At 38.4% G+C, this 26,440-nt stretch overlaps 1 protein-coding gene across 1 annotated transcript in view; it reads right to left on the bottom strand.

Annotated features, from left to right (window-relative positions):
• LOC122796911 (ATP-binding cassette sub-family A member 13-like) overlaps positions 1–26,440 on the bottom strand; it is a 3,979,956-nt gene that overhangs the window by 3,930,874 nt on the left and 22,642 nt on the right. Inside the window, exon 3 of the mRNA XM_044065669.1 lies at positions 21,735–21,825. Coding sequence (XP_043921604.1) covers positions 21,735–21,825 — 91 coding nt within the window. The remainder of the gene's footprint in view (positions 1–21,734; positions 21,826–26,440) is intronic.

Below are 26,440 nucleotides of genomic sequence, written 5' to 3'. Positions count from 1 at the left end.
ATTCTGTAGCCCACCCCCTACCTGAAACAATTGGTCATAGGGGTGGGTCTACAAGAGATTTATAAACCTTTGGCAGGACATGTATAACTGGTATCATGGGCTCAAGTACTAACATGAAATAATATAACGCTTTATCAAGGGTTTGTTCCATTAACATTTCATATAAACAGCTATGTATATTATTAATAATACAGCATAAATGATTTTCAGTAACAGGTTCATATGTGGAAACATCTTCAAGCATTCCAGTCAGATATAAATCATATTTCACGGCATCAAGAACCACAATAGATCCCCCTTGATCAGCCGGATGAATGATCAATGCTTCATTAGTCCGTAATTTATGTAAAGCTTGCATCATATTATAAAACTTACTTTTACTCATATCAGTATTAAAAACTTCTTTCTCAACAGTTTTGTAAAAAGTCTCAAGAACAGGAGGTAACTGTGATACAAAAGTACTTGCTTGTTTATGTACAGCAAAGGCAGTAGAGTGTTCCCCAAACATAAGCTTGAGAGCTACATTCCGCATAAATAATTTAATGTCAAGCAACACATCTTCAATATGTACAGGCTGGGAGGGAACAAAGCTGAGCCCTCTATTAAGGACACTTACTTGTTCAGATGTGAGGCAAACTGAAGATAAGTTATACGAAGAGGTCTCTTCCTTGTGCTCTCTTCTATTCAACGCTCATTCTTTTGGGATGGTTTCGGTTTCTTCTGCCCAAAGGTGTAATTCAGCCCTCTGCTCTGCGTGTGCGGTAACTTGAAGGGGGCCGGGAAATTTTAAAAAAACATTATCAGATGATGTAGAATGGAATTCTTTAGGTCTCACTCCTGCAAAAACATGCGACTGAGATGGAAAATTAACAGTTGCAACATCGGCATTCAAAACCCCAGAAACCGAGCTGGAAGCCAATGTGTCAGCTATACTAACAGATGACAAAACCGGCTGCTGACTAGAAATAAATGATTGTTGCAGCTGTTCAGCCCCAGGTATAGGCAGATGTAGCTGTTCAGCCCTGGAGGGTTGGATTCTACATCATCTGATAATGTTTTCACATGACTGAATTATATAAATTCGGAATACTAACCTTATTAGTATCTAACTGTTTTACCTAAAATTTAGATCAGATATATTTTTAAAGATTGCACAGGAGGCTAAAATCTATACTGTATAAGATTCAGAAAGGGCTACAACCAAAAGGAAGGCCTAATGCTTATGTTTTCCCACTCATTGTGGTCCACTCCATTTCAGAGAAAAGTCCTCCACAGTGATTCTATCTTATCTGTACAATCACAATGGTGGTCTGCCTCCTTACCTAAGTTTTATGTTAATGAAGTATTTCAGGAGAATGGCCTAAGTAAGCAGCCATGTGTTCTCCCCTGGAAGTGTCTGCAGTAAGACACTCACTCAGCCAAGCAATTCAGAGAATCTCTTAACTGCATAAGATGGCTTGGCCATCTGAGGAAATTAACCCAGCCAAAAGTTTGCATTCACACACTACTTTTAATGGATGACATTACATTAGAGGTACATGTTGGGGAGTTTAGCAGACAAGTAGCAATGACTATGTATTTTATGTGTGTATGAGAGTGTGGCCGCATGTTTGAGTGTATGCAGAGGGACGACTGCTCTCACATGAGTGTGTGTGTGTGTGTGTGTGTGTGTGTGTGTGTGTGTGTGTGTGTGTGTGTGTGTGTGTGTGTGTGTGTGTGTGTGTGTGTGTGTGTGTGTGTGTGTGCGTGTGTGTGTGTGTGTCTGTGTGTTGTATGTGTGTGGGAGGGGATAGATGGATGAGTGTGTCTGTGAGTGCAGTTGGGTGGGAGGTTGTGTTTAAGTATAATAGTATGAATGTGTGTGCGCGCACATGTGGTGTGTGTCCGTGTATGTGTATATATGAATGAATGTCTGAGAGGGATTGTTTCTTGTGTGCATATTATTTGTGTGTGCTGGGGCTGTCATACCTTTAGACTTCCATTCACTAATCAGCAAATCCTGTAAAAGACAACAGGGTAAATTTAAATACTACACTAAAGGTTCTTAAAAATTTAGTAGAACAACAGTTTTGCAGCAAAAAATATTTACCGGTGGGGGAACACAAGACACCAATGATATTATTTAAATATTATTCCAAATACACTTAAAAAGTTATTCAGCAACAGTTTTACAGCACAAAATATGAATGTGTGGAGAAATACTAGTCACCAGAGATGCTCTTTAAACATTACCCTAAAGCCACTTAAAAAAAGTTAACAGAACAATACTTTTATAGCACAAAAGATGTACAGGCAGACAGAACACTTTACACTGGTGATATTCTTTAAATATTATGTTAAAACAATTTAAAAAATGAAGACGGGGAAAAGCTTTGAACCGTGCACCTTTGGTGCAGAAAACAGCTTTTTATAAAGAAGAGCTTTAGTCAATAATGTCAAATTACGACTCAGTGAGCTGTCAGGTCTTGCATCCTGATGTACTCACTGGACAACACCTACTATGAAACTCTAATGTCTGGTATTAGTAACTGACTGACTGACAGTAGTGGTCCATGAGTTACAAGAGATATAAAAAGGCAAAACTAGGAGTGTTCTGTAAAACCAGGGACAGTTAAGAGTGTTGGGGGTGTATCGATGTGGGGGGGCTGACATACCTCAAAACTGATATGCTCAATACTTCTAGAATGTTTAAACATTACTTGGAATAATTTAAAAAGTTATTACAGCAACACATCTAGCATTGCTATGCAATTTCTGAACATTAAAAAGAATGAAACTCTAATGTCTCTCATCATTGATAGACTGTAATCATCTATGATTTATGAGGGGCAAAAAAAATAATAAGTGGCAACACTATGGACTTTCTATAATCTCAGAGACAGGTAAGAGACATAGCTGTGTGTGTGTGTGTGTGTGTGTGTGTGTGTGTGTGTGTGTGTGTGTGTGTGTGTGTGTGTGTGTGTGTGTGTGTGTGCGTGTGAGAGAGAGATAGGGTTACCACCTGTCCCAGTTTGCGAGGGACAGTCCCTCTTTGGGCAGTTGTATCCTGCGAAAAAAATGAAAAAAATGGCAAATGTCCTGAGATTTTAGGACAAAAATATTTCCTAAGTTTTCTTCAATAGTTGTATAAAACAGTTATTTTTTATCTGAAACACCTAAATGTGATATGAAATAGCATAAGCAACTCAAATGCTACACAAATAAGCTTTTATTTTGGCAAAAAAGTGAAGTTCTGTCCTTTATACTGGTCATGGGTATGTTTTGTCCTGCGAAATCTGACATTTCTGCAAACAATGTCCCACTTTGGGCATTTGAAAAGGTGGCAACCCTAGAGAGAGAGAGAGAGAGAGTGTGTGTGTGTGTGTGTGTGTGTGTGTGTGTGTGTGTGTGTGTGTGTGTGTGTGTGTGTGTGTGTGTGTGTGTGTGTGTGTGTGCGTGTGCATGTGTGTTTTAATGTGTGTGTATTAGTGTTTGAGAATGCATAAGGGGAGTGTTTGTGCCAATACAATGCATGGCCCTTCAGCTGTAATTACCACAGGAAAGTGCTGATTAACCTACTGGTAACACTGTGTGATTCAAAGACATGTATAAATTACCAAGCAGGATCAAGGTGATAAGCACTGTGTTGAATCAAATGGGGGTAACTTATAGTTCATTTTTGTCACACTGCAAATATCTGTTAAGGAAAAGATAAAAAAATGATTAAATAAAGAGTAATATTAAACTGAAAGTGGAAGCCTTAGAAAAATGGTAGCATTTCAGAAAGGTTGGTAATTTAAATGTGATAAATAAGGATTACTTGGTAAATGACATGCTAATGAAAATATCAGTATGACAAAGACTTCAGAAAATGCTGTAAAAGTTAATCCTACAAAGTATTGATGTGTTTGAGATCAAAGGATGACTATTAAATCAAGTAAATAACTGGCTTCAAAATCATTGTCTGAAACTAAATGCCCCAAAATGCATCCTTTAGGAAGTCATCAACCCCAAGGAACTACCACACTTTTGCAATAAGTCCCTAAGAGACGACTGAGTTGTTTGAGATTTGGGAACTTATATGGACAGTCACCTAACTTTTGACCAATATGTATCTATTGATGTAAGAAAGTCCTTCTATATTAAACAGCTTACAAAAAAAGGATTGTGTCTAGATCTAGGATATCATTGCCCCCCTTTACATAACTCCCATTAGGCTAATCATTGCATATAACGCCCCATTTGGCATGTATCTGTTCAGACACAGGTAACAACTGGAATGCCCACAGAGATACATTACTAGTAGGATACAAGGCCTAAACAACAAGTCCTACATACTGAGTACCCTACAGAATGCTAAGAGGTGACCTCTGTCTGGCATACAAGGCAACCTCCAACCCCATTACTAATGGATTTACTGCACATCAGTAAGTCAAATGGCATCAAAAATACTTGGCCTAGGGATCTAAACCATTTCTGCAACATCAACTGAATGGTTTGGTGGTAGAGGTGTATTTTGCAAAGGATACCATTGCTATGGAACAGACTCCTCATCTACATAAAACTCAGTTCATCCCTGTTCATTTTTAAGCACATCTTAGACCAAGGGATGGGAAACAGAAAATTTAGCCTGGGACTGGCCCCTGTACTACTAATGGACATAAGCAGCTCTTAAATGCATTATACCATGCATGGGTCCCCTCAAATTATCTATGATATGATCCCAGTTATTCTCATTAGGAACAATATATAATTATCAACCAGAGGATGGATAAGGCCAATCTATAACCAAATGTGTTAGGTTACTTCAAGCAAAAAGAGGGGAATTGGCTAGGCTTAAAATGGCCCAAAAGGGCAGCCAGCCTAGAACTTGCCTATGAAACTATGAACCTACTGCATAGGATGATTTTAACACATTTAAGACAGCTTAAGGTAACAAAAAGGAAATACAGATGCAAAATTCTGGAGATGTAATTCTTGTAAAGCAAATGTACAGATATTTTTATTTTTTCATGACAGACAGCACATGGGGTATGATGTTTTGGTGAAAAAAGAACCTCATGTTTCATGTAATTATTGCATATTAAGTACTAGAAATAACAAGCAGGGCCAGAGAAATAGACAGGAAAAAACATACTGGTTCTTTGATATATGGTTATAACCAGTAAAGTGAAACAGTCAAAACAGCATAACAGTACACACAAAGGAGCTTAGACATTGATTCACACAATAAAATTAATGAGAAAAAACTGAAAGAATAACAAGATGAATAGCAGAAACACAAATTCTCACCAGACTGCGTCAAGCTGGTCAGAAACGTTAAAAAAATGTAATCTGGATTCAGACAAATCTAATATGGGCATCTGATTGAACCACATGCATATCATTTCAGTGCTGTAACTAGCATTATTCTCCATTTCCAGTGCCCTTTCTGTCGGGTATTATATTGCAAATTTTACTACATTAATATAGCATTTCATTTTCCTCTTCCTTCTTAGGTTCATAGATGTTTACTAGGATAATAACCACGAGGGCCTTTTTATGCCTAGCCATGCATCCCAAATCTCTGACAAGTTCTGGCACCCTTGAAAAGTGTAAGCAGATGCTTTGGGGATGAAACATTTACAAGCAGGGGCCTGGGAGATGAACCATTTACAGGTTGCCTGTGTCCATTAGAGACATAGATGCCAAGCCAGGGATGAATTTCCTGTTCCACATCCAGTTGTTCAAGTTACACTTGAAATGGTTTAGGGAGGAGCTCTGCTTCACATGGGTGGGGAACATTTTCCAGAGACGGGTCAGTCTCTGAGATACATACCTGTCTCACCAGCAGGTCCTATTTCTATCACAGGTAAGGTTTAAGTCCTTTGAATGGGTCACTCTGGTGCTGTTTGTCTGTGGATATGAAGGTCCATCAGGGTGGGATCTGACTATACCCTATATGCCAGATATAGATCACCCCTCAACAGCCTGTAGGAGGTAGGAGATAGAAAACAGAGATAGGGCCTTGAGGCAGTCTGCATAGGGCATTTTACTTACACCCTGTATTAATTTAGTGAGACACCTCTGTGGACATTCCATTTTGTTGGTTATGCCTGGTTAGGTACATACCAAAGGAGACGTAATCAGTGATAGGTCTGATGAATATCAAATACAGTGGAATAATGACATCCTTGGACCTAGATGCCATACCTTTGTTTATAAGTTGCGCGACATAGAAAGATTTCCTCAGTACTGTAGACACATGATTGTCAAAGGATAGACTACTGTCTATGTGTGTCTCTGACTACTGAGTCAACTCTAAGGGGTGTGTTGTCAATATGATAGTAACCAGGGGTGGATGACTTCCCAAAAGATACTGTTATGCATTTCTTGGCATTTAGTATTAATCCATGGTTATGACACCAGTTGTTTGTCTATGTCAGCCCTCCCTGGAGAACATTTCTTTCAGAGTGGTATTCAATGACAGCTCCTAATTTGCAATCACATGCAAATTTAGTCAGCCAGAGACCATTGATATTCACCTTGACTTCAGAGAAGTAAATTCCAAAAAGGATCGGTCTGAGGACTGATCCCTGAAGGACTCCACTTGTGACTGGCCTCTTTCTATAGGTGGAGTCCCTAATTCTAACTTCCTGGGTCCTGTCTGTGAGCCAGTTGGCTATCCCACCAGGTGACACACTGGTTGGTACCTAACCGCCGAGTCAGGTATTGTGTCAAATGCCTTGGCCAGGTCAAGGTAAGCAGTGTGAACCATTTTGCCCTCATACATTGCTTTGGTGACCTGCTCAAAAAAGACTTCATGGTCGAGTAGGCATGACTTGCCCTTGATGAAACCAGACTGAGCTGGTTCCAGTGTCTGGATGTTTACTATATCATTATTGATCATTTCCATGATAATGCTTTCCATGGATCATAAATTTCTGCACAGGTAATTATTCCTCATTGACAAAGAGGAAGTGTTTTTGCCATTTTTCTCATGATCTGTGCTTTTACTTTTGAAGACATCTGAGCAGATTTTAGCCATTTAAATAGATGTAGCATGTAGGATTGTATAAATGTTCTAGCAATATATTATAAATCATGCAGTTATTCAAAATATAAATTTCTGCTGTAGTTTCTGTCATGAAGTGTTATCTTTCATCTTTATCTTAAAAGGGATAAATTAGATAGTATTCATAGGATCATAGGAAGTTACTAGGCTATTGGCCCTAGGGCCCTTACAAGCCTAGCCAAGTTCTACCCTTATTTCCATGATCAGCACCTAATGCCCGTGTCCAAGAGGGACACAGATGGAACCCCTGGGGTGATTTTACAGTTACCCATCCAGTCATCTAGATTGCTGGGGGGGTCAGGTGTGATGATTACTTCAAATAAGATCGATTTATGGTCAGATCTCACCAGGGAAGAACTCACAGTGGGGGTGATATAGTTGTCCCCCATATTGGTAAGCACCAGATCCAGGATGTTACCACCCCTTGTGGGGGTGTCAACCAGCTGGTTCAAGGCATTGGAGTTAACAAAGTCAAGCAACCTTTGGACAAGTAAGTTTGAGCATGAGTAATTTACCAGGTCACTGGATGAGTAGTTAAAGTTGCCCAAAACGTTCAGATATATCTTGATAGATTCAAGTAGATCCAAATAGGCAAAGTGGTGTCCTGATTCATGGAGGGCATTCTGTAGGTGGCAATGATTTGAATAGGTATCCTACCAACAGTTAATTACTCCTGAAGTATCTCCAGAGAATCATACTATTTAACCAATATGGAGGTGTATTTATCTTTAATGAATATTGATACACCGCCTCCTTTAGTTTTCATGCCTTCAGTTTCTGGTTTGAACATGTGGAAGGAGATATAACCCATTATGACTAGGGTGCTCTCCACAGCCTCGAACCAGGTCTCCATGATTGCACAAATGTCTGCATCTTCCAAAGTGAGGACTGCTTCCAATGAGTGCAGTTTCATGTTAACACTCCTAGTATTTAGCAGCATAACCTTGAAGTTGTTTTTAGATGGAGGTTTTATATCTGGATTTTTATCCTTGAGACACTGCCTAAAAAAGGCTCTATGGGGGTGGCAAGAGCCTTAGCAACTAGCTGAAATCCCATGGGTGACAGATGAAGATCATCTCAGGCAAAGCATCGAGGTCTGTCAATCATGTCATCCCAGGCTGACAGATACCAGATCTCCTTAGAATGACACCAGAAACTAAGCCAATTATTAAAGTCAATCATTTTCTGTTTGTAGCGAGGCATCATCCCAGGTGATGGTAAAATGCTGATTAAGGCTAGGGGCATACCTGCCTGAGACACATAATCCGAGAGCTCAGTCATGTCTCTCTTCATATAATCCAGAGAGGTACAACTCAAGTCGTTCACGTTAACATGGACAATGATGGAGTCATAACAGTACCTGTTGTTGAGAGACTTAAGTGCATGTGTGATATGGTGGTTCCTAGCACTTGACAGGCAGCTGACCATGATCTTTTCATTATCCATCCTGGTGAGAGGGACATCTGTATGGCTCACAATGGAATCACCTATGACTGATGTTTTGTGTTTTGCCTTAAGTGCTTGACAGGTGAGACACTGGTGAGTGAGCTATTATGTATACTGTGTTCTGTAGAGGAAGTATTATGTGTAACATGCTTGTGTTTGTGTTTGGGAGGTCTCTGGTGTTTAGGTATATTTCTGGTGAGGACCTCCACATATGCAGAAGTGTGATATGTGTTTGGGTGGAGTAGGGGGTGAGGTGTGCATGCTGACATTGTCATATCTACTGACTGGTGTGTGAGAGAGCATGGCTTCAATGTTCTTAACATAGTTGCATCTTTCACATGTTGTGTTTCTGTGGACCAGGAGTAGAGGGTTGTCGGTGAACATAGGTCAGTTGCTGCACTGCCTCAGGATACCCATACTGACAAAGTTGGCTGGAGAAACTGTGGGAAATTCTCCATCCATGGTGTTAGATAAATTTATATAATCAGGGAAAGAATTCACACTTAGGAATGGCTAGTGGGTGAGAGGTGTATTGGCACCTCTGGGGATAGGCCTAGTCTTCCACCTGATAGTAGAGCAGGGCCACAAAAAACTTCTGGAGGACCACAAGCAAAGTGCTAATGGAAAATTTAACAAGCAAACATTTGCATCCATAACCACCAATGGTAACCACTGCTATGCGGCAGTGCACAATGGTGCACTACATGCAAGCAAGTGCAAATGTGGGGCTTAAATATAACAAGAAATAACCTTTTTAACTCAAACAAGCCAATAAGGATGCTCTTTCTGAGCTCTAGTCCAATCACCCCTGATTAGATGGGACTCAAACAGCACTCTCCTCCCACAAGAGTGCAGAAGGGCCTTCACCAAAAAGGATGGCTTGAATTTGATGCTCAGAAGTTACAAAACAGACCCAGAAACAACAAACCTGGAACAGGGCTATGCTACAGCTGAACTAGTACAGTATACAGAAAAATACAACAAAAAACAGTTGAGACAATACAAACAGACTGTAGAATGGAAATACAAATTAAAAGTGCAGTATAAGAGCAAACACAGTTAATTATAATTAGTTGGAACCAATGGATGCCTCATATCTTTCAGTATCTCAGTGAAGAGCTGGTTTTAATGCTCAAGTGATACCAAACAGTCTAGATTCAGCAAGACTCAATACGGCCAATGCTATAAAATGAAGAAGCACTAGAAATTCAAAGTGCATAAAATCACAGACACAATAGCAAAAAACAGTTTAAATAAAGCAGCAATTCCTCAGCAATTCCCAGCTTAGAAGGGTGTAGGCCAAACTCTACCACCACAAGTGTATAGACCACAAACCCTCCTAATGTAAAACAACAGTTTTTTGGAGCCCAAATGGTTAAGTCAGAATTAAGACACTTCAGAATAACCATCAGAACAGACCTTCAACCAGCAATTTCCAGCTTAGAAGGGTGTAGACTATCCTCTCCTGTCACAAGTGTTAAGACCACAGATCTTCCTAATGTAAAGTAACTGGTTTGGAATCCAATTGTGTAAACCAGAATAAAGACACTTAGAATAACAGGCACAGTAAGCCTTCACCAGTAGTTCCCATCTTACAAGGGTGTAGGCCACACTCTCCTGCCACAAGAGTCTAGACCTCAACTCTCCTAAAGTAAAACAACTGGTTTGGAGCCCAAGTGCTTAAACCAGAACTAAGACACTTTCAGAATAACAAACACAAAGAGACTTCAACCATCAATTCCCAGCTTACAAGTGTGTAGGCTATCCTGTCCTCCCACAAGTTTAAATGAAAACTGCCCAATGTAAAATAAGTGGTTTGGAACCCAAATGCTTAAACTGGAAAAAAGACATTTGTGTTTGTGAAAAAATACCTGCCTACTTATTTTTTGCCATTTGCAATCTGCATCTTTTAATCCTATTACTGTGTAAGTTTATTTTAGTTAATTAGGTGTTTATTTATTTATTTGGATTTCTTTACTGCGGTAGTGCACTGATCAGTATTGACAAATTTCAGACTCAGCCTGGTAAAATACAAAATATTTCACAAACAAAAAATACAGAAATGTAAGCAATAGCAGAATATTTCATACTAATTACATAGAAATAAAACTATCATACACATTCTAGTGAACAAGCACAGTGATGTACAATGAAGCAGAGTGTAACGTAAAAGATATACATTAGTTTCTAAAGTGGATCAATCTTCAGTGAATCTTGAAAAAGGAGAAGAGCCTTAGAAAGGAGATAGTTTAGTTGATATGTCTTGTGTTGAAGCAGTAACATTTGGCTTATATGAAGAAATGCTTTTTAAGTTGCATTCTGAATTTAGAATAAGTGTTGGTTTCCTTAATGTCAAACAGGAGAGCTTACAAAGAGTAGGTGTCTGAGAGGTGAGAGTACAGGCAGTACAAGTGGACTTTGGTTCTAGGGATAATGAGAGTTGCTGTGGCTTGTAAGTAGTGTACATCGTATGAGGAATTTTTTTTCATGAAGTCTAGCTACGGGTAAACATGTGGAGTTGAATTTTTGTAGAGCTGGGATCCTAAAAGTAGGTTAGATCTTTGTTTATGGGTAGCCATTTAGCTTTTCAAGGGTGATACAGTGATTCTTACAGAGAGGTCTGTTTGTAATGAATCAGTAGATGCTGTTAGAGATAGTCTGGAGTGTGGCAATGTTTTTTCTTGGAGGCAGTAACAAAACGTGGGAGCCCATATGCAAATTGAGAAGGAGAAATACTTTGCTGATGGCTGCTCTGACTGGTTGGATGGAAATGGGGAGATTTTTTGGCCTAAAACAGGAGGGTGGTTAGTTTGGCTCTCAATTTGTTTATGTGGAAATAGAGGTTTAGTGACTGATCAAGCCAATACCAATGTATTTTAAAGTGGAGATTGTCTCAGTTGAGTAGATCAAAGATAGTTAAAGAGTCAGGTTGAGTAGGTCAAAGATAGTTAAAGAGTTAGGTTGTGGTTTGATAGGGTTGAGAAGTAGTTTATTGTTTATGAGCAATTGGTGGAACTGATGTAAGTCTTACTGGAGTTGGCACTGAATGTTGGTGTGAGAGTGAATTGATCAGTAAATGACCATGTCATCAGCATACAGGATAAGTGGGAGATGGGGGAAGTCACAAGGGAGTTTATTAATGAATATAGTAAAGAAGGGGGGACTTTTGGGGTTACAGAGCAATCTGGGACTTCAGGTTCAGTGAGAAGGGAGTGGAGTTTTAGGTTTAAGTAGCAATCAGGGACTTAAGAGGTGAGTGTTAGGTTAGGGATACAGATCAGGTGAGACTTTAGGGTTAGCATTAGAGTTCTTCTGGTAAGGCTATCCAGTTCAATATGGTTATGTGGTGTAGGGCTATGTCATTATCTTGGATCAGGCTAATGGAGTTAAAGCACTTGCCAATTTGATCATGTAGCACTGAGAATTGTGCTGTGAGCTACTAGCCTAATGCACTTGTTGCAGAACCTATAGCAAGTGCTTGTGTGCTAGCACTTGTAGACCATATAAATAGTTGTATTTGTCCATATTTTTTGATTTTGTCAAATGATTCTCTTGAAGTAATGTAAAGCAGGCTGAACTTGTCTGTAATATTTGTATTGCTGGTATTGGGTAACTAATCTGTATTTGGTTCTGAAATTGGTGTTGTATTCTACCATCTATATTTGAATTACCATGTGCAATATTTACTTTTTTGCTTTTATACCTAGCCAATACCCATTCTTAGATCATACTACTCTATAGGGAACATCTTGGCCAATCAAGCCCAGGGTGAATCATCAAGGTCCCATTTGAAGGACAACAGTGTATTGCACTGCCTTTTCTCTCCCCTGAAAAAGAACTACATGGATCAGAGAGGTAAAGTGCATTTAGTATAAAGCACAATTTAAAGAAAAAGCAAAACATTTATGAGTAGGGCTGCCAACACTTCACATCAAACATTCTGAAAATGAAGGTGAAAGCAAAATGCATGCAGATTAGAAGTGTGCATTAACCTCCCCTCGAGGGGATTGTCATACAATATTACTGTGCTCAAACATATTTTTGTGTTCTTCAATGTCAGTTACAGTGTCCCTTATTTCTGGACTGTCCAGAAAAATTCAGGACAATTGTCAGCCCTATTTATGAGCTGTGTTAACTGATGTGATTCAAAGATCCTATTCAACATTTGAACTACTATCTGACTTTCTTTATATAATACATATACTATAATGAGCATAAAAGGATTCCAGTAAAATAAGGCCAGTTGACTGTCTCCAAAAATGCTGCAGGGAGTCTTTTTCAGGTCCATTTTCTCATGAGATTCTTATTCTTTTGTCTTCTAGGCAGCTTTTAGCCCATCTTTTACCAACATCGACATCACTTTGTCTGCCAAGGAATTGCATGGCTGCATCATGGTCTCTATGAGACTGTTTTTTTTTTTTTGCTAAGTCTTCTGGTGATCCTCTTTTGGCTTTGATTCATATTTCTCCCTGCCCTCTGAGCTTCATTTTCAATGTTATTCTTCCCACTTGCACTTTTACAGTCCTTGACATAGATATTATATTAGATATCTCTCTTTTTTCATACAGTACTAAGAATTTTTCTTCATATTCCAGAACCTGTAATCCTTTTATTTTTGTTGGTATTTTTTATTGTGTCCTTTAACCTAATGTCTCTCGCTCCCTCCCTCTCTCTCCATTCTCTCTTTCTCTCTGTCTGTCTCTCTATGTATGGCTTTGACAGCTGGGTACCTTATTCTAGACATGATCTTAAAACTACCTTATTAAATGGATGACTGACATCACATACCCCGACATTCCACCAGTATTTTCCACAGCCTTTCCACAGTGCTCTGCAGAAAGTAGTGTAGCTGCTAATTCATTTTCCTCTTCACTCATTTCTAGGGTCACTGCCTCCAGCATGCATAGCAGTCCTGACTTTTGCCTTCAGAAATGCATGACATATGCTTTTGTCAACAAACCATAGATGCTGAGTGGTTACATCATATTTCGTAGGAGAATGTGATCAGCAATAAAATCCATCTGTACTCTTTCATTGATACAGTAAGCCCAGTATTTATCAACGGGTGCATTTTATTCATAGGTTCATAGGTAGGTACTAGGCTATTGACCTTAGGGCCTATATAAGCCTAGCCAAAAAGGTACCCTCGCTTTCGCCAGCCAAATAAATGATTTTCCTATGCCCCTGTCAAGCAGAGCCACAAAGGTGATCCCCAGGGTGAATTTCCTATTTCCCATCCAATCATCAAGATTTTTCTTGAAGAGTGCTAATGAGGAGCTTTGTTTGATATAGATAGGTAATTTGTTGTATGGGAAGTCTCTGGGACAGAAATCTATCCCTCCAGCATGTTCTGTTTATTGTGGTAACAAGGTTTAGATCACTAGAGAGTGTAGCTTGGAGGGATTGGGATTTCTTTAAGTGGAGCATGTCCAACAGCTCTGGGTTTAACATAGCTTTATATGTTAGGCAGAGATCGCCTCTGAGTAGGCGATATGTGACGGAGTAAAGCTGGAGTTATTTGAGACGGTCTGCGTAGGGCATTTGTTTGAGGTATTTCTCTGGTCTTTCAGTTGCTGAAGATGTCTTGTGAGGTACATTCCAAAAGGGGAATTGTACTCTATAATGGGTCTAATGAGTGATGAGTGGAGGGGAACAATGACCTCTTTTTTTCCTGGATGAGAAACTTTTTGTGATGAGGTGTGCCACGTAGAAGGATTTCCTGACTACTGTGGCAATGTGATTATCAAAGAAGAGACAACTTTCCACCTGTGTCCCAAGGTCTCTTATCACACTTTCAGTGTTAAGTAGACTACCACCTATGTGGTAGCTCATGGGTACAGAGTTTTTACCAAAGGGGATGACAATGCACTTTTTGGCATTGAGCTTGAGGCCATGGCTTTGACACCAGGCATCTGTCTCCATTAGGCCCTTTTGTAGGATGTCCACATCATTACGAGTTTTGATTATGGCTCCTAGTTTGCAGTCATCTGTGAACTTCATTAGCCAAAGACCTTCTGTGTTAGCCTGTACTTCAGAAAAGTAGATGCCAAACAGGAGAGGACCCAGAACTGAACCCTATGGTACTCCACTTGTCACTGGTCTGAAGTCAGATTTGGAGTCTGCTACTTTCACACTGTGGGTTCTGTCAGTGAGCCAGTTGGCAACCCATCTTGTGACATAGGGATTTATACCTAGTTTAGTGAGTTTATCTATAATTCCAGAGTACAGGATGGTGGCAAAAGCCTTGGCGAGATCTAGATAGGCTGTGTGAACCACCTTACCCTCATCTATGGCTTTGGTGACTGCTTCAAAGAAGTCTGTCAGGTTTAAGAGACACAATCTGCCTTTTACAAATCCGAACTGGGTGGGGTCCAGAGTTTCGAGATTACCAAGATCTTTGTTTATAAGTTCCATGATGATATGTTCCATGGCCTTGCGGACCAGGCTCATTAGGCTAATGGGGCGGTAGTTCCCGGGGTCCATGGTGGCTCCCCCTTTGTGGACTGGGATAACCATCATGTGCGCCATTCAGTGGGCACAAAGCCTGAGGTGAGGCTATGATTGAACATGGTGCTTAGGTGAGGTGCCAGTTCATTCTGCAGTTCATGTAGAACACAGCCTGGGATGTTGTGAGGTCCCATGGATGCTGTGTTCTTGGCTTTGGAGAGTGTGGCTTTTACCTGTGCAGCCGTGATTACAGGAACTTTGCATTCTTCCGGTATAGAGATGGGCCCTTTAGGGGGTGAAAGGGAGGTAAAGTTAGCACTGAACCTATCTGCCAGGATGTTGGCAATATCAGTTGGTTCTGTATATTTAGTGCCAATGTACTAACTCAGAGCAGATCTGAGTGTTGGAACAGGACAAGAAGACAAACTGATGAAATAAACAACTGAATCAAATTACTTGCCAAAGAAACAAACCGAGTACTTCCTAAAAACTTTAATATGAAGCACTTTTCGTCTTGCCTTTTAGCAAGACTTCTTAGATAACAGGTACTTTCAATACTACAAATTATATACACATTAAATTAGTCACGTGATCAATTTAAAAGCAATAAAGAACACACTTTTTCACCACAACCCTCCCATAACATTCCATCTGACATTTAACCCCTCAGCTTCCATTATACAAACTTTTTTACTCACTACATACAATGTAAAAAATTGTTATAATTTATATATGCATACTTATACTAGTTTGTAACAAACTTACTTTCACACTTAATATACTTCATAATAAAATTATTTATAAATTAGCACAAATTAAACTTCATGTTTTTAAGCTTCTCAGCTTTAAAATACAGAAAATGGAACCCATTTCGTTCAGACCAGGGTAATGATATGCATCAGTACGGAATTGCCACAACAGTTCCAATCTTTCTAGCAGTAATGTTTCTGGGTCACCCTTTCCATCTGGTATGATGCAAGCTATTGCTTGAAATTTAAACTGATGTTATGGGTATTCTTTTATATACCTTGCTAAGACATTCTCCAATTTTAATTTACTAATAGCATATCGATGTTTGTAGACTCGTTCTCTCAGTCATCTCTCCGTTTTGCCTATATAGAAGGCTGGGCAACATTGGCACAAAGCTGCATACACCACTAGCTTAGATTGGCAATCTAGCTTGTGTTTTGTCTTATAACATTGCCCCTGATGGTAAAATTCTGCCCTATATCTATATATATTTACAAAAATTACACATAAGGCACTTAAACATTCCTGTCCTATGTGTAAGGAGATTCGCTTTCCTCTCCAAGATACTTTTCAGGTTGGGACCCCGCTTGAAGGTAAAATGAGGGCACTCTTGTAGTTTTTATCCCACCATACAGTCATTTTGAACTATACCCCAGTTTTTAATCAGGATAGAATAAATTTCTCAGGCATTCATGCTATACATTGTGACTAGATTGTGTGTACCATTGAATGACCTTGCTGAATTATTCATAGATTCAGTCAAATCACTATTCAGTGGAACTAATATTTCCCTCTGTGATAGACTGGGTTGATAGAAACCTGTCATTCTTTTATGTTGTCTCCCACATCACTTCTGATACAAAATTCTGGGGGTATCTTCTTTTAGTAAACATGTCATGTAAATTTTTACATTCATAATCAAAGTCAACCTCTAAAGATATCATGTGTGCTGCCCTTACAAACTGACCCTTGATTACTGACTTTTTCTGGTGAAGTGGGTGACAGCTACTGAAATCATACCTCTTAAGTGTACCTCATTACGAGGAACGTACCTCATTTGGGGTCTTAAAAAGTTCATGTTCCTCGAAATTCCTCAAAGTTTCACATTGAAAGAGTGTCACACATTCAGTGGTAGGAATTTTATTAAGTGAAATCCATGGTAAATTGAAATTAATCATATTAATTCATTAAATGATCTTCTTTATAAGTAAAACCAGCATATTTTAACCATCCTATGACCTTCCTAGTTGAAGTTGTTAGTAAGCCATTAGTATGTGTTCCACGTTTTGCCCATTTGTTCCACATTATGAAGGCAAGTGTTACTCATTTTGGAGATGAAAGGTTGAGAGCTATGACTGAAATGTAGTAATGAGTTAGAGTAAGTTTCTTTTCTAAAGATCTTAGCTATAAAGCATGTATTAATACTGTCTTTACTCAAATACACATCTAAATAGGCAATCTTGTTGGCATCAAAATTGTAGGTAAATGTCAGAAACTGGGTAGTAGAGTTAAAGTAAGTCACAAACTCTTCCACTATAGATACATCACCTTTGAATAAAATAAAAATGTCATCCAAAAACCTAGTATAATGACATATTTTTTCTTTTATTCAAGTTATTTTAAAAATATATGCCTGCACCCAATAAGCCATAACTAGATTGGCGAAGCTGGCCCCACAAGGGGAGCCCATAGACACGCCAATTTTGGCAGGAACTATCTGTTGTTAAAGGTGATGTAGTTATTGGACAAAATGATGTCCAATAACTCTTCTACAAGATTCACCTCAGTTCTTGGGGCCCCTCTGTTCCGTTGTAAACAACTTACCTACCCAATCCCCTCTAGATGAGGGATAGAAGAGTACAAATCTTTGACATCTACTGTCATAAAATTAAGATCGCTCTCATATGTCAAGTTGTTAATAACCTCCAGAAAGGACCACAAATCTTTACAAATATGTTTTTCCATCACTACATACTTTTTAAAAATTTGGTCAACAACCTTAGCACAAGTATATGTAATACTGTTCCTTGCGTCAACGAGTGGCCTCATCGGTAGATCAAAAACACATTTATGTATTTTAGGTTGGTCAAACAAAATGTGAATCTTAGGGGCAGGCATGGTTAAGAAATTAAATAACTCTATATCAATTTTTGCTTCAATAAATAAATCATTAAGCAATATTTTAATTCTAGAATACGCTATGTTCAGTTTGTTTCTTGAAACTTCCACATATGCATTACTATCTAAGCTCACATTCATTCTTCTGATATAGTCCACAGTATGCAAAATCACAAAGCTTCCCTCTTTATCAGGTTGCATGATTCTCACATTTGCTTGTTTTAAGAACTCAAGTGCTTGTCTTTCACTGTTAGTTATGTTAGAGCTAAATCTATTATTCTTTTTTGTAAATGACAGGCAGTTTCGTATATCTGACTCACAAACTTGTTCAAACAACAATAGTGTCAGATGTAGTGGAGGGTAATATGTGTTAGCTACTCTAAAAGTATACATAGGAAGTTCGTTTTGTACCAACAGCACTTGTAACTTTAACTTCCTTACAAACAATTTTACATCCAACAGAGTTTGGCTAAATCTGCTCTATATGCAGGTACATATGTTTGTCCCTTCGCCAATAAATCAACAAGTTCAATACTAATGTCTAACTCAGAAAAATTATAGACTTTAAAGTCATTTGTTGAACTCAAAATTATTTTAGTCACTACTTGCAGAATGGTCGACAGCTTTTACCTGCCCTTCCTGTTCTTTTTCGATCCCTGGTTGTTCCTCTGATATTTTGTCTTCTGAGGATTGTGACTGAAGGACCTGTTTTAAAAATTTTCTACCCTCACTGGGCCAGCTTATTCCAGAAAATGTTGAGCAAAAGAGTTGATACATGAGTAGTTTTTCCAGTTAATGGTTAGGTAGTTGAAATCACCCATTATTAGGGTGTTGGGTATTTTCCAGTGTATTAAGAAATGAGGAGTGGGAATCCTGGGGCATGGTGGGGGATCTGTACCAAGTTACAATTTGGATTGCGGTCTTGCCCAGAGTTAGTTGCACTTGGATAATCTCACCTGCATTATGCTGAGCAACTAGCCTGGAGGTGTGGATATCCTTAATGAATATGGACACGCCTCTGCCTTTAGTGTTTTGGTCCAGGTTAGGTGGCCGAAAGGTGTGGTATGAATTATAGCCTGGTAATGCAGGGGTGCTCTCTGGAGCCTTGGACCAGGTCTCTGTCACTGCACATATGTTGATGTTCTCCATTTTAAGGAGTGCCTCAAGTGAATGCATTTTGAGGTTTAGACTTCTAGCATTGAGTAGCATTACCCTTAGATTTTGCTTGCTTGTACCTGTTAAGGTGGTGAGTTTGTCATTTGAACTTTGCCTAAAAAAGGCACTATAGGGGTGGCAAGATCCTTAGCCAGTATCCTGAATCCCAAGGGCAACAGGTGCAGGCCATCTCTGGCAAAGTATCGTGGTCTGTCAATCATGTCATCCCAGGCACACAGATACTGGATCCCCTTAGAATGACACCAGAAGCATAGCCAATTGTTGAAGTCAATCATTTTGTCCTTGTACTGTGGTATCATTCTGGGTGATGGCAGGATGCTACTCATACCTGCCTGGGCTACAAAATCAGAGAGCTCCTCCATGTCTCTTTTCATGTAGTCCAGGGAGGTATGTCTCAGGTCATTCACACAACATAGACAATGACAGAGTCCTACTTGTACTTGTTGTGGAGTGACCTGAGTGAGTGCCTTATGTGGCAGATCCTGGCACTTGACAGGCAGCTGACAGTAACTTTCTCCTTGTTTAGCCTGGTGAGTGGAACATCAGTGTGCCTGACTATAGAGTCACCTATGACTAGAGTGTTGGGTATGTTGTTATGCATCATGGGCTGTGGTTGAATGGCACACTGAGTTTGTGGGCTATGTGTCATTTGGGTTGTGTCGGGGGTTGGAGGTTGCCTGTGTTTCTGCTTTGGCGGTCTCTGTTGCTTGAGCATATTTTTATTGAGAGCCTCCATGAATATAGGTGTGTGTTCCGTGTTTCTATGTGTGTGTTTTGGTGGTGTAGGTTTTGAGGGACTATGTGATGAGTGTGGTGTGGTGCAAGTGTTTACCTTCTCCTCTTGACTGTCTAGTCCATTCTTGGGTGAAGAGAGCTTTGCTTCCAGTTTGGCTATATAACTGCATCTCTCACAGGTTGTAGTGTTGGGTGGTAGGAGGAGAGTGTTGTCTGTATACATGAGGCAATTGCTGCATTGCCCCAAGATGTCCAGATTCATCAGGTAGACAGGAGAAAATGCTGAGAGCTGACCCTTAGACATGCCTGGATAGGTGTTTATTTATTAAGTACTAAAAACTGTTTTCCTCTAGACAAGTGAGGAAAGTTGAGGGCTGTAGTAATTTGTAGCTTATTTAGTGCTTACAATGAGTTCTGAAAAAAGTGCTGAGCTCAAGGAAACAGATTTTAGTGCTAATATAAAAAACTGGCTAGTTCTAATGTCATAATGTGATATTAAAAAATCACTTTGCTGATTTTTATATTGACAGGCTACCTACCTAGTGGTGTTCTGATTGTCACTGTTGAAGTGACACCCCAACCCCATATGGAAAACTGGGAAAAGGGAATGTGGATGGATGGATTGATGAATGAATGGTACTCATTGTGGAACATATCAGTCATGACTCTACCCGGCGTTCAAGTAGAAGTGAACGTCTAACCTTGCTCTTTTTATGAAGCAGTACAACTACTAGTTTTCTCATAGATTCTCTTTAGGTGAATACACTGAGCCTTACCATTGTTCTTTGTAATAATATCAGCCTTAATCTAGATATTTATGATCTGTAGACCTTCATATCAGCATAGGTATCCACGATGTCGATTCTTTTACAATTTCCTGAGCATGGCACATTAATTAACTGTAACTTAAAAATGTGGCAATCGACCAAACATTAGGATATGTATGTATGTGTGTGTGTGTGTGTGTGTGTGTGTGTGTGTGTGTGTGTGTGTGTGTGTGTGTGTGTGTGTGTTTGTGTGTGTGTATATTTGTGGTGACTATGTATAAAAATAGACAATGAAAACTTACCTGTCCAGTTGTTAGCTACCAATGCATCAAATCTGTTTGAGGCACATCAGAAAGCCAGTGTAGGCCACCTACACCTCATACTCAGTCACAGATCCAGCCTCCTTCAAAGACTTCCAAAGCAATTGTGTAATTTTATAAATCAGTTTACAAAAACTGAAGGACACACCCCAACTCAAATACATTAATAAATTTGCATAAAAATTAATAATAATAATAATAAAAAAAGAGAACAAAACAGGAATCAGAACTCCTACTTTTAACATACTTTACATTAATAAAAACACTAGAAACTCAAATTTAAGTACATTACCTGATCTGGAACAAAACAAGAGATCCATAAAGGTTAAAAAAATGCAGCAGGTGTGCACTAACATCTGTATTGTGTACACTCCTTCATATCTTATTGCATGTACATATATATATATATATATATATATATATATATATATATATATATATATATATATATATATATATGGCTCTACCTCAAATTGTTGACATGCCAGATGACTGAATCCTATTTCACTGACACCATGCTATCGAATCTTCATTTCTTTGAATGCCTGGACCAATGATGAACCTTGCCCTTTCCCTACTGTACTCCGATCTCTGAGTTGGTATATTTAGTTATGTGGGGTGTTGTTTTAGTGTTTGTTGTTTTATCCTGGTGGTTGAGTGGTTGTTTACCCTGGGTGAATTGCCGTTGTTCCGGGCATTTGAAGAACTGAAGATTCGATAAAGTAGTGTCGATAAAATGGGATTTGATTATCTGGCATGCCGACAATTTGAGGTAAATCCATATATATATATATATATATATATATATATATATATATATATATATATAGATATATTCTCTCAAGAACAGAAAGAAGTAAGTAAACAATATACTATTTATTATGAACTATCATATACTAGGAGAAAGTGATAAGAGATGCTGTTCTGACAGTCTGTATTTACCAGATGCATGCAGTTCCTCCTCAAGTTGAACGATGCTCACATCCAGCTGCCTTTCCACAAAGTTGTGCAAGAAAGTGTTCTGCATGGCTACCTAAAATAAAAGTATAAGTTCATGACTGAAACTGTTTTAACATTGTTTCTTTTTGTGTTATACAGGAATTTCATCAACCTCACTAGTGTTTGACATAAAGTTAAATGATACGTTTAACAGCATAGGGACATACATTTGTGGTAGTAATTCAGGAGACATAGGATCACAGGAAATTCAAAGAAACTGAGTCTTGCAACCATTTAAAATGCTGTGCATGGATGTGTGATAACTCTCTTTTTTCACAAAGTACTATGAGTTTTTTCTTCTTATTCCAGAACCTCTAATATTTTTATTTTTTGTTGATATTTTTTTTATTTTCTTCATCAGCCTAATGTCTCTCTCCCCATTTCTTTCTCTCTCTGTCTTGCCAGTACCCACTCTGAGACCGTGCCTCCTCACTTGAAAAGGATTAGGCCATCCAAGCCCATGGTGAATTTGTGAATACCCGTCCAATTATCCCAGTCCTGTTTGAAGAACAATGGTGTATCACATTGTTTAATTTGCAGGGGAGTCTGTACCGGGGGGGTACTGGAGGGGGGCTACTACATGATGAACCTATTTCTCCACTATTTCTTATTTATTGGTATAGATTTAGACCCATGCTTCCCATATTGGTGGAACTATTTAATTTGTGGAGATATAAGAGATTCAGGACCACAGTGTTTCTAGTAGCATAGATGGCCATTGTACTCAATAATTGGCCAAATCAATGCTGAGTATAAAGGAACAATGCCCTCTTTAGTTCTGAATGACAACTCATTGGCAATTAGCTGCACCAAGTAGAAGTATTTCCTAACAATGTGATAATCAAAGGAGGGGGAAACCATTAACTCAAATTCCAAGGTTCATACCGATATTTTAATTTAAAAGTGGGGTATTGTTTATTCTTTATTTGGAACAAATAAAAGTAGCGGGAAAACCACGGTCATAAAATTGTAAAATTTCTTTAATATAAAAAGAAGATAAGTGCTTTCGTATTTCCCAACAAACGCTTCATCAGATCTAAAAACATTTTATTCCAATGCATATATATAATAATTCAACAACTGAACATAAAAAATGACATCCAATCAAAAACATAGGCATTATTAGATATCTAGCAACTAATTAATACTGCAGATCATGCCCCAGCAAAGCTGGTTTCAATTATTCTGTGTGTCAGCTAATAAAAATCCAAGCAAAAGCAGCACACCATGTTGGTTCAGAAAAATAAGTGTAAGTTAATAACGGTCAAACAGTATCAGTACAGTAACAGTCTGTTAACAGTCTTACAAAAGTTTAAATTTGTTTCTATAATAGCAATCTATGAACAAGACAAGGCAATCTAAAACAGTTGTAAAGAAAAAATGGGGAGATATACTCAGATATAATAAATCATGAGAACGGGGACATCATGATCGGACACCTGATTTCAATATATTTTGGACATGCAAAATTTTTTTGCAAAGGCATGTGACAAGTCAAATTGCTGGGTTTTTAGCCACATTCCTTATAGAGGGAAAATGACATTACATGCAGTCCCTGTAGAGGTTACACATACAGGTTTTATGTTTAAAATACCTTATAAAAGTAGAGTTGTAAAACAATCAGCCATAAAAAACATTTACAGTTGATGAAAATAGAAAAAGGGATACTCTGTTTTCAAAAGAACTATGGTCATGTAAACAAGCTGAGTATAAAAATAAAAACAGCATGGGAGTTAACACATAATGCTTCTTTTAAGGTAAAAATGAAAGAGAAAAAATTCTGTATGCAGTTTCAATAATGAAAATTACTCACACATTACCAAAGGACATGCTAAAAAATCACCAGGAAAAGAAGGAGGTTCATGATTAAAAAAAAATAAAAAATAGGAAAAGGTTTTAAAACAGCTGGACATAGAAAATGGTGTTATTTCAGAAACTGACATTTTCACTGGTATGGTGCCACTAAGGCAATATGGAAAGTTACAAAGTTGATAGCAAATGCAACTTATGGAGCTATCTCAGATATAACAGAGCAGATGTGTTATAAAATTGTCAAACAAGTAACTGTTGTTAACAATGAAGAAAGGCTATTAAGTACAGAGGATCACATTTTCCTGTAAATTGCTTTTTTTGAAATATTCTTTTCCCAAAGCAATAATAAAATTATACAATACAAAAGAAATATGCTTGTTTCTAATACAAGGTTTTGCCTTGTAAAGCAAGGGTTAACTTGACAAAATTTTGAAATGCTTGTGTGTAACTGAAAAACTGACAACTTGTTTAAGGAAGCATAAAACAGTTAAAAATAAATAAGTAATAACGGCTATGTGTCTATGGTGGGGTACTACAACTTCCGCATTAATTGCTCTTATCGTCATTATAAGATTTGTGTTAATAAAAGTATTAATCAAGTAACAGCTGTTGGTAATGTAACACTCTTTAAAGACATAGCATTGAATGCAAGGAATTCGTATGTTGCAACAGACCAAGGGATTCTAAGTACTAAAGATCATATTCCATTGTAAATTGTCTTACAAATTTCATGGGCCTTAAATAAAAAAGTGGGAATTGATAGATATTGTGTAAATTAAAATGCTTTTCCCCAATATACTGTGTGTACAGTAAAAGGAAATGTGCAAGGCCAAACAGCAGTTTTCAAAATAATATGGCTTACTTTGCAAGAACAGTTATTAATAACATATAGCTGTGGGCTTTACTGTAAAGGCATCCTGTTATAGAAAAAAAGGAAGTTGACTTTCTTTGCTTTCAGATGCAGAAATAAATAAATAAAATGCAGACAGGTCAAGTGACACAAAGATGACATGGAGAGACTTTTGTGAAGTCTTCAGATACAGCGAGGATGAAAAAAGGGCATGAAATAACCATGGACTTTTTCATGACACAGACAGAAACTAGAACAACAAGTCACAAGGACATTAAAAATAACATTGGTTAAAAAGAGTATATAAACTGGACAGTATGTTTTCACTTAGTAGTGACGTTTATACTGAGAGCAGCCGCGGTGGTGCAGCGGTTAGCATTGCCACCTCACAGCAAGAGGTTCCCCTGTTCAATTCTCGGCTGGGGTGCCTACTGTGTGGGGTCTACATGTCCTCCCTGTGGTCGTGTGGGTTTCCTCCAGGTGCTCCGGTTTCCTCCAACATCCCAAAGACATGCTGTAGGTGGATTGGACACTCTAAATTGGCCCTATGTGTCAGTGTGTGCATGTGTGTGTGCCTTCTGTGGAAGGTTGGGAACCAGGCTGGCAACTCTACACCATAAAACTCCATTGCCGATCATGAGTGGACAGGTGAACCACTGTGGCGACCCCTAACTGGGAAAAGCTGAAAAAAGAAGAAGTGAAGTTTATACTGAGAGTGCATCAGTACCTTCATCTGTTATAACAGAATTGAAATAGCTCTGAAAGAATTAACTGTTTGGCAAGAATTTGTTCTGAGACAAATAAAGTATAACAGATACAGTAGTATGGAGTTTGTCTGGTCACTTTTGGACACTTTCTGCAACTATCACTAACCACTTGGTTGATATGTTTAGAAAAACTCATAGCTGAATCTACCCATATACCCAGGCCCTTAAATGAGTCTACAGTTTCAATCATTGTGTGCTGTGTTAAATATTCACCTTTCAATTGATGTCTCCCAAATCTCTTCTGCTTAGTTTTTGATGTATTTATCAGCATATTATTCTCATGTGCCCAAATGATCAATTTAGTCAAGTAATTTTGCAGACATGCCTTATCTGTAATATATGTAATCAGTTTACCCAGTTTCAGATCATCTGCGTATAGACTGTAGAATACCTCAGATGAAAAAGTTAGTTCTGAAAGATGCAATCTAAATAAGTAAGGGCCTAGGACAGAGCCCTGTGGGACATCCTGACTGTAAGCAAGAATTTCACCTGTCCAGTTGTTGTTTGATACTTGCCACGTCCTATTTGTAAGCCATGCAGCTATCCATCTTATCAAGAGTATTTCAATACCTAGCTGTTCTAACTTATTGATCACTGTTTTGTGTATGACCCTGTCAAATGCTAAAGTTAAATTTATATAAATTACATCACAGCACAATTTTCCATTCATAGCTGTTATTATATTGCTATAGAACATCATGTTACAGGTGGTAATAGATCTATTTTCAACATATGCATGCTGATATATGGTTTCAAGTCCCAACCTATCCAGTTCTGACAATAACGTATCCAGTATTACCTTCTCCATTATTTTTCCACAACATGAAAGTAGATTTAAGGGTCTGTACGATTCTGGGTTTGTCCTACTCCCCTTTCCCTTAAAGACAGGTTTAATAAGTGCATGTCTCCAATCTTGAGAAATCTCCCCATATTTATATGACCTAGTGAATAATAGATATAATGGTAGTGTAAGTTCTTGCTGAAGTGTTCTCAGGTCATTGTTACTTATTCTGTCTCCTCCCTGCTCTGTGTTTGGATCCAGTTTGCACAGTTCTTTTTCAATATAATGTAATTTGATTCCGGTATCCGGATGTCACTAGGATAACTTATCACCCCTTTTGTGGAGCCAAACTGTTTTGCATAAGATTTTGCAAATATATCTATAATCTGTTGTGTCTGAGAATAAATGTTAGAATCTGCACGCAGTTTATCAGTTTGTG

The sequence above is a fragment of the Protopterus annectens genome, chromosome 3.part0 (assembly GCF_019279795.1).
Source record: "Protopterus annectens isolate FY-2018-M chromosome 3.part0, PAN1.0, whole genome shotgun sequence".
Lineage (NCBI taxonomy): Eukaryota > Metazoa > Chordata > Ceratodontiformes > Protopteridae > Protopterus > Protopterus annectens.
Note: the sequence above shows the minus strand (reverse complement) of the source record. Positions and strands in the feature narration are given on the sequence as shown.